An 8,897-nucleotide genomic window follows, 5' to 3' on the forward strand; every position below is an offset into this window, starting at 1 on the left:
TAGACTACATACGTGCGGGCGCAACGAGCAATAAACCAAACACACACATACGAAGCCAGTAAATACTCAATCTCCCAACATGACTTTCGCCACTGGGCGCCTCCCCCCAGTGCTCCTCCTGCTCCGCAGCGGCGGGTTGTGACTTCGCGGCGGAGGAGCTGCGGGATGCTGCCGAACACACCCCGCTCGTCTCCTCACGTCAACCAGCAGGATGAAGAACACGGACACCTGCGCCAGATGTGAGGCGTAGTGCCGGTGGCCTGCATCTGCTTGAGGGGAACGTGCTGCTGCGTTGAGGTTAATAAGCTCCGCAAAATAACTACGGATTAAAATGACGTTCATGTCCCCGTGACGTCAGCAGGATTTAACGCCTGTTCGCCGTGGTACTTAGCCGACAGTTGTTATCTAGCGTCTGTAGTTAGCGTGCTGCAATGTGACCGTTTCTCATCGGTGACGTCGGTGCGGAGGTGTTTTAAACACGGTGTCGAGATTAAAGGTCCGAGCATCCTCTTCTCGTGGTGCGTTCAAAGGTTTCCGTGATGGCAGCATCTAGGATGTCTGTGCCGCTGGCTGTGGTGGTGGTCCTCTCGGTGCTGCACACGGGAGCAGCACACGCCGGGCCCGAGATGGACCCGTACAAGATCTTGGGAGTGACCAGGAGCGCCAGCCAGGCCGAGATCAAGAAGGTCTACAAGCGCCTCGCAAAAGAATGGTAAATATGTCCTGGTGACACGGACCTGTTTTGATGATGAACCTCATGACATCTTTAACTAATGAGGACTCTTCTCCTCAAAAGGCATCCGGACAAAAACAAAAATCCAGGTGCCGAGGATATGTTCATCAAGATTACAAAATCTTATGAGGTTAGTCTTTTAATTTAATTTAATTTAATTAACCATTGCAATTCATCAATATGTTGTGCTTTAGTGTCATGTGGTGCAGGTAAGTAAGCCGGTAAAGAGAGAAAAATGTCTGCCACAAGGATATTTGTTCTGTCCCAAATCTAGATCCTGTCCAGTGAGGACAAGCGGGCCAATTACGACCGCTACGGGCAGACTGACAACACCCAGCCGTACGGCGGCGCCCGCTACGGTCAACCCCACGACAGCTTCTACTTTGACGAGTCCTTCTACAACTTCCCCTTCAACACCAAGAACCCAAGGGACTTTGCAGACAACAAGTACACGCTGCACTTCAACCAGTACGTCAACGACGTGGTGCCCGACAGCTACAAGAGGCCGTACCTGATAAAGATCACCTCCGACTGGTGCTTCAGCTGCATCCACATCGAGCCCGTGTGGAAAGAGGTGGTGCAGGAGCTGGAGACTCTAGGTTTGAAATGAACCAATAAATGGTCCTCGCATCTACGAAATCACGCACCCACCCAGCCCAAAAAAAGGTTGATGTGCGTGGGTGTTTTTTGTATTTGCAGGTGTCGGGATCGGCGTGGTGGATGTTGGCTATGAGAGGCGGTTAGCCAATCACCTTGGAGCCCATCGCACGCCATCGATACTTGGAGTCATCAACGGCAAAGTGACGTTCTTCCACTACGCCGTAGCGAAGGAGCACCTCAGGCAGTTTGTGGAGGACCTTCTTCCTCAGAGACTTGTGGAATGGGTGAGTGTCTTGTGGTGAACAGCGTTAAGTAAAGGAGGGTGAATAAAATACTTGATTTATGTGTGAAGTGGAGGTGAGCAGATTTGTAATTGATATTCGAGACGTATACAATATTCCAAAACACTTTTGTGCATCTTTCTATGCGTTAAGGTCACAGACAAGAACAACCTGCAGTTCCTGAGCAGCTGGCACGAGCTCAACAAGCCGCATGTGCTTCTGTTCGACCAAGTGCCCGTCGTTCCTCTGCTTTACAAAGTAGGCTCTCGCCTTGCAGTTTCCATGTTGAAACGTACCTCCGTTGCCACTGACAGCCATTACACAACTAACACACACACACACACGTCAACCATTTGTCTCTGCATCTCCGTAGCTGACAGCGTTCGCTTATAAGGACTACTTGCAGTTCGGCTATGTGGACCAGGGCCTTTCAGAGACGGCTGATCTGCAGAAACAGTTCAACATTAACACTTACGCTCCGACCATGTTGGTCTTCAAGGAGAGCATCGACAAGCCTGCTGACATCATTCAGGTAAGTCGCCGCAGCAGCAGCAGCGAGCTGTTATTCACTGTATACACACACACGACGATCTACTTGCAGTTGTGTTCACTGAAAAAAAACTTTGCCTCGCTCCTTTTTCCATGCGATTGCGTTTTCTTTTTCCTCTGCAGGCTAAAGGAATGAAAAAGCAAATCATTGACGAGTTCATGGCGAACAACCGATTCCTCCTCGTGCCACGGCTGGTCAACCAGAAGCTCTTTGATGAGCTCTGTCCCGTCAAGCAGTTCCACAGACGCAGAAAGTAAGAGAACCGGACACCTTTTTTAATAGCTGTTCACACCTCATAAGTCAAGAGACCATTCAATACTAACCTAATTCATTTTTGTGTTGTAAAATGAATTTAAAGAAATGTAGTTGGCATTTTCTTAGTTACTGCTGTGTCCCTCCCCCTTTTAGATACTGTGTCCTGCTGATCACAGGTGACGAAGAGACCTTTTCTTTTGGGAATCATGCGTTTCTCTCGTTTGCCTCGACCAATACCAAGGAAGTTGTGAGATTTGCTTATGTGTACCAACGGCAACAGCAACCTCTTTGTGACATCTTCACACAGAACAAGGACAGGGAAGAGTCGTCAGCACAGGTACACTCACACACGCTGCAGCCGCTAGCTCCCCAATATATATGGGGAATGTATGAAACTACGGCACATTTGTTTTAATATTCAGTCGTTACTTGTTACTTGTTGGAATAGACATTTGACTGGAAGCACTAAGGCCTTGAGGAGCACCGGAGATAAACTTATGACATTTAGAGATTTCTTTAATAATTGCATTTTTCAGCGATCCGATGGCGAGCATTTCTGTTCTGGAAACCCACTTATTGTCAGTAATCCTAGGGAAGCCATACATCCTCTGAATGTCGTCTGTTTCTTGTTTGTTCTCGTAACGTTTTTTACGATGCTGCGATTATTCTAGTATACATAAAATACAAGGGTTTATTTTCTTAAGTCTTTTCAGTTTCAAAAAGTGGTCCCACTGTGTGAAATGGCTCTCTTAAAGACGGGGATGTCATCTGGGATCGCCGGCTACTAAAATAGCTCATGGCCCCATTAAGAAAGTGTGTTAGTCAAGATTTATATTAATGAAGTGGGTTTTTTCTCTCCTTTTTAAAAAAATTAATAAAAATCAGGTGGTGATCCTGGAGAGGCGTAACGCTGCAGGGAAGGCCTTGTTCAAGCCGGTGACCGCCTGGAACGGCACCGAGGAAGACAAGCAGCGTCTTCTGGAGGAGCTGGAGCGACTTCAGAAGGACCCGTCCATCCTCGTCCACGACGCCGTGCTGCCCGAGCTCAACAACGAGTTTGCCTCTGTACGTTCTCTTTGAGTAAAAAAAAAGAAATTATAAGTCTCGTCTATGTTGAATACCAACGTTCAGTCCCGTTGCTCAATGTAATAATCTCACTCAATAGATGTTCGTAATCCGATGGATCTATGCATCGTACGACTACCTCTCTGAAGTCATTGATGATATTCTACACAACAACTGGTAGGTAGCGATTCACTTCTGGATTAGTTTGAGCCATTCCACGTGTATATATATATATATATATATATATATGTCATGATCTGACGTGAAGGATTGTGCGTTGAGTTGCACTAAGTCGTCTGTTGATGATTTGCAGGCGTGACATGATGCCTCTTCTGTCCCTCATCTTCTCTGCCTTGTTCATCTTGTTTGGGACTGTGGTCATCCAGGCCTTCAGGTCGGTTGCTTTGCCCACGCATCCAGCTTCAGCCTTTTCCTGGTATTATTAGTGCGAGACCCCGTGTAAAGAAAGCTAAGAAAACAAAGTCCCAAATGCTAATCTTTTTTTTTGTACTCTTCTACGCCTGCTCATCCCCCTTTCTGTTGTGTGTTTTCAGTGACTCAAGTGAAGATAAGCAGACTAAACCGAAGGCAAAGGATGGAACAAAAGATGAAAATGGGTCACCAGGGACCGGTGGTGCTTCGAGGCAAGAAAACAAGTATAATTTTTATATATATCTATATAGATATATATCTATATATATATATATATATATATAGATATATATATATATAGATATATATATATATATATTTTTTTTTATCGAGTGCAGGATTTATTTATCGTCATGTTGTTAAGCTTCTTTGTTTTCTGTAGTCGGCCTCCCAAAAAGAACTTTGTGGAGGTGACGGAGCTGACGAATATCACTTACATAAGCAACCTGGTGAAGCTGCGGCCGGGACACATGAACATAGTGCTGGTGCTCACTGACGCCTCCAAGAACATCCTCCTCAGCAAGTTCGCCAAAGAGGTCTACAACTTCACGGGGTAAGCTCAACATTCGCTTTTTTTTCCAAACATTTTTGTTGTGTATGAAACTGCTTATTGACGCTGCCACACATTCATTCTTTCCTCATAGGAGTCTGACACTGCATTTCTCCTTCCTGAATATTGACAAGCACGGTGAGTGGATGAACACGCTGCTGGAATACGCCCAGGACGCCATGCAGATCGACGCGGCTGAGGACGACGGGGGAAGCCACAAGATGGACTACACCGGCTACGTGCTGGCACTCAACGGCCACAAGAAGTACCTCTGTTTGTTTCGGCCCGTCTACACTGGGGAAGACCCCGATGGCAAGTCCTCCGAGGACGAAGGGGGCAGCGCCGGGGAAAGGTCCAGGTCCGGCTCCCGCGACGACCACCCGACACGCAGATCCAAACGATCCCGCAGCTTGTCCACCCTGCAGATCCACCACAAACTGGACCGCCTGGGGTTGTGGATGGAGAGGCTCATGGAGGGCACCCTGCCCCGCTACTACATCCCCACGTGGCCAGGACTGGACAAAATAACCCCCAGTAAATAGATGGAGTCGGATCCTGCCCAGGTTTTCCATTTGATAAATTGGATAGCTACAGATGTCTTTAAAGTTGGGACAACATTCCAAATTAGTGCAACTACTATGGGACAGGTCCTTTAGCCAACCCCTGAGACACGCATCGCATGCTACTTTCAACTGTTGCTAGTCATACTTCATTCAGGCAAATGCTGCTGCTACGGCATTGTGAAGAGAAAAACTAAAACACTGTGGCCACCTGAACTCTCCTGCCTTCATGACCATTAGAGACACACACGCACACACACACACACTACTGTGACTAGAGATGCATGTCTTCAACACCAAACGTTTTGCCTTTTCATGAATCTCAGCCCAATTTCTCCTTCTCTTCAGTTACAGAGGTGGCTGACGTGCACACTTGTGCGTTACGGCGTCGCCAGCGCTGTGATGCCGAAGACCTCGGCCCATTTAACAACCTCAGTTAGCCGGTAGCTTTATGTAGCAAACATTACGATCGGTCCATTTCATTTTCTGAATGCTTCCCAAATGGCCACGATCGACTGACGCACCACCATGATGTCATCGTGAATTACGTGGACATGAAAGTGAAGTCAAAGTTATTGTGCGCTTGCTTGGGTTATTAATTCCTTTTAAGCAACACAAAGTGTAAAAAAAACGTCCTTCATATAATTGTTGGTGCAATGTGATGTAAATATTGTACATATTCATGTCATCTATAGGACCTGTATTTTAAAAGGAGTATGTAACTTAAAAGATAAGGTGAATGTTTACATGGATTTATCGAAAATGCTGTAGTTATGTTTTCACTAAGATTTTCTCAAGATAGTGTATTTCAAAAAAAAAAAAGTGTCTGTTTGTCAGATGTTTCAGTTGGTCTTCAGTGGTGCATTTATCCTCCTGTTGGTTGTAATAAAATGCTTTATGTTTGTTAAGTTATGTTTATAGAATGGACCTTTCTTACCAGCTGATGTCATTTGACCAGAAATAACATGTGCAAAGTACCTGTGGAGACACCTCCACTAAGTACATTTAACAAGGTTTATATCACGGCACCACTGCATAAGCTCGGTTCCCTAAATCAACAAAAAATAACAAAGTATTATTATTATTATTATTTATTATAGAAAAGCAGAGTGTAAATAAAAGCAAATAATGAATGTCACCATCTCTGTATCAGATATTTTGCACAAGTGTGCGACTCTATTGAACTGTCCCGGTAAGACTTTACCCAACGCCTCGAAGCCCAATGTTCTGTTATTAAGAATACAAGAATACCTTGTTTACACGTCACAAGTAGCTCCAGATAGATGAGGAGGTTTCAATGACTGCACTCTGTTGGGTCAAGTTTTGTGTGTGTGTGTGTGTGTGTGAACGAGTGGCGTGATGGATCATCTAATCCTCTAAACACAGTTTCCTATGCAGATTAATAAATGACACGCCCACCTTGGATCTACATTTTAATTAGTTTTTCTATTTTTAAGTGATGTATCATATTATTGCCCTGTGTTCTTTGTTTATTGTTATGCTCTTTTCAAATTCATGTATGTGTAACGCACTTAACGCAATAAACCGCTCCGAGTCCGATTTGAGCCAAATAACTTATATTTCAAGCATACAATATCTGCTCCCCTGTCCAGCCCTACATGACTTTTAATGTGTTATCCTTGAGACAAAATATACTTCTAAAAATCTGTCAATACATTACTTTCATGCAGTTTCTTCCATTTTTTAAAACCTAAATGACCCACATTTCTCCCTCTTATCCACGAAACCCCATCATCTGCAAATAGCCGCCATCTCATATCCAACAATACATTTTGAAGAATGCCATTTATTATAATTAAGACTCCCTTGAAATTTCACATCCTACTTGTATCTAGATTATCTCTTATTTAAAAAAGTTAATTAGTGGGTGGGGGGGGGGGGGGGGGGGGGGACGTAGAAGGAGCCGAGGACAAGCAGATGGAGGCGAGTACAAGAACTAAGTTCATGTTAGTGTATCACTCAAGTAACTACAACTTTCTATGCGATTTAAGTTGGGTTAGCTTACTTCTTTTATTAAGATGAGCTGGTAGGTTTTACAGTGTATGAAGATACATGGATGTTGCATTAATTAAGGTACTCAGACCTTAATGTTATTTACTTTGGTGGTTTTACTCGAATAGCTCTCAACACGAGTGATAAGAAACCCAAACGGTGGTAAGATGAGCGTACCTACAGGTGGTTGGAGGGTCTGAGCAACACACGGGTCACCAGGTCGCTGTGTCCCGCAGGTCGTGCACGCTGCCGTCAACACAGGGCGTAGGTTTGGTCTCAGCAATGGTAGGGACACTAGAAATTAGAACATTTAAAATAAATCTATCATTTTAATTAGACAGGGCCTTGCCTCCTGCTGTGTTTTAGCCATTGCACATGGATTTGGGTGTGAACTGGTGTTTTCTCCAATGCATGTGTTGCTACAGCATGATGGTGTGCTTTACTCTCTTGATGGCGATTACAACTTCCAATGGCATTTTTCCAATTACTAAAACCATTTAACTCAAAACAAAGTACCTTTTTCAATGTACGACCTCACGTGAAGCCCTGATGGTCCAGCTGCTGCTTCCTCAAACTGCACTACACCTCCACTGAGTTTCTGAGTTTCCTGAATGCATCTCAAAGGATGCAGGTTTGCACTGTGTGGCTAGTTAGCCTGCTAACGTTACTAGCTAACCCTAACTAACAACGGCCCGGGCTTCTTGATAGCTACTTACCCTCTGGCTGGTGAACAAACTTCGGATATCTCTTTTCTTTTTTGGTGGCATTTTCTTATCTACAAAACACAACAGCGTCAACAATATCAATGCTGAGAACAAACGAAATACTAATATGAGGCTTTATTATTTCCTGTCGTATTTAGTAAGTAGCTTACCGTGACTACTGTCAGTTACGATTCACGGAGTGAGTGGCCCCGTCTCCGACTGCCAGGAACCTCGGTGTGACACTCGACAGTCAACTCTCCCTGACTGCCAACATTACATTACATTACATGTCATTTAGCTGACGCTACTACGGCTCTACCTTCCCTATTCAAGGTATAGTCGAAAAAGATGTGTTTTTAGTTTGCGACGGAAGATGTAGAGACTTTCTGCTGTCCTGATGTCAATGGGGAGCTCGTTCCACCAATGAGGAGCCAGCACAGCAAACAGTCGTGATTTTGTTGAGTGTTTAGCTCGAAGTGAAGGAGCTACAAGCCGATTGGCAGAAGCCGAGCGAAGTGAACGGGCTGGGGTGTACGGTTTGACCATGTCCTGGATGTAGACCGGACCCGATCTGTTCGCAGCACGGTACGCAAGTACCAATGTTTTGAAGCGGATGCTGCGGCCACCGGTAACCAGTGAAGGTCGCGGAGGAGCGGAGTAGTGTGGGTAAATTTCGGGAGGTTGAAGACCAGTCGAGCAGCTGCATTCTGGATGAGCTGTAGAGGTCGAATGGCATTAGCAGGTAGACCTGCCAGGAGGGAGTTACAGTAGTCCAACCGTGAGATGACCAGAGCCTGGACCAGAACCTGGGCCGCCTTCTAAGTGAGAAGGGGTCGTATTCTCCTGATGTTGTACAGCATGTACCTACAGGAGCGTGTTGTTGTGGTAATGTTGGCAGTCAGGGAGAGTTGACTGTCGAGCGTCACTCCGAGGTTCCTGCCAGTCGGAGTCGGAGCCAGCAACAACACGCTCCTGTAGACTGTCACTGGTTACTAGTGGCCGCCCACGAGCTCCCCATTGACATCAGGACAGCAGGAAGTCTCTACATCTTTAAACACATCTTAAAAACACATATTTTTCGACTATACCTTGAATAGGGAAGGTAGCGCCTTATTAGCACTTTAGTAGCACTTAAATGTCTCTTACCGATAGCA

The 8,897-nt window shown here is 45.4% G+C and overlaps 1 protein-coding gene across 4 annotated transcripts; it reads left to right on the plus strand.

Moving 5' to 3' along the window:
- The first annotated feature begins 81 nt into the window (after window positions 1–81).
- Window positions 82–6,159, plus strand: LOC117734125 (dnaJ homolog subfamily C member 16-like). 4 transcript variants are annotated; one of them, XM_034538232.1, is made up of 15 exons: window positions 106–297; window positions 531–712; window positions 797–863; window positions 1,008–1,332; window positions 1,433–1,617; window positions 1,768–1,872; window positions 1,988–2,146; window positions 2,287–2,417; window positions 2,573–2,756; window positions 3,305–3,484; window positions 3,585–3,661; window positions 3,798–3,878; window positions 4,039–4,140; window positions 4,299–4,469; window positions 4,561–6,159. In XM_034538232.1, exons 2-15 carry the CDS (start codon window positions 540–542, stop codon window positions 5,006–5,008), a joined length of 2,388 nt encoding a protein of 795 aa, XP_034394123.1. In that variant the 5' UTR covers window positions 106–297; window positions 531–539; the 3' UTR covers window positions 5,009–6,159. The 4 variants fall into 4 exon arrangements, with proteins under 4 accessions (XP_034394124.1, XP_034394123.1, XP_034394122.1 ...); XM_034538233.1 differs by having other exon boundaries at window positions 82–712; window positions 4,039–4,128; XM_034538231.1 differs by having other exon boundaries at window positions 106–712.
- Window positions 6,160–8,897: the final 2,738 nt, after the last annotated feature.

This window comes from Cyclopterus lumpus, chromosome 7 (assembly GCF_009769545.1).
Source record: "Cyclopterus lumpus isolate fCycLum1 chromosome 7, fCycLum1.pri, whole genome shotgun sequence".
NCBI lineage: Eukaryota > Metazoa > Chordata > Actinopteri > Perciformes > Cyclopteridae > Cyclopterus > Cyclopterus lumpus.

What these genes read in the sequence shown, in the direction of transcription:
- LOC117734125 (XM_034538231.1), top strand. Translation starts at nt 540, where the DNA reads ATGGCAGCATCTAGGATGTCTGTGCCGCTGGCTGTGGTGGTGGTCCTC. An exon ending in AGATTACAAAATCTTATGAG is followed by an intron (nt 864 to 1,007) that starts GTTAGTCTTTTA and finishes TCCCAAATCTAG; the next exon opens with ATCCTGTCCAGTGAGGACAA. An exon ending in GCAGGAGCTGGAGACTCTAG is followed by an intron (nt 1,333 to 1,432) that starts GTTTGAAATGAA and finishes TTGTATTTGCAG; the next exon opens with GTGTCGGGATCGGCGTGGTG.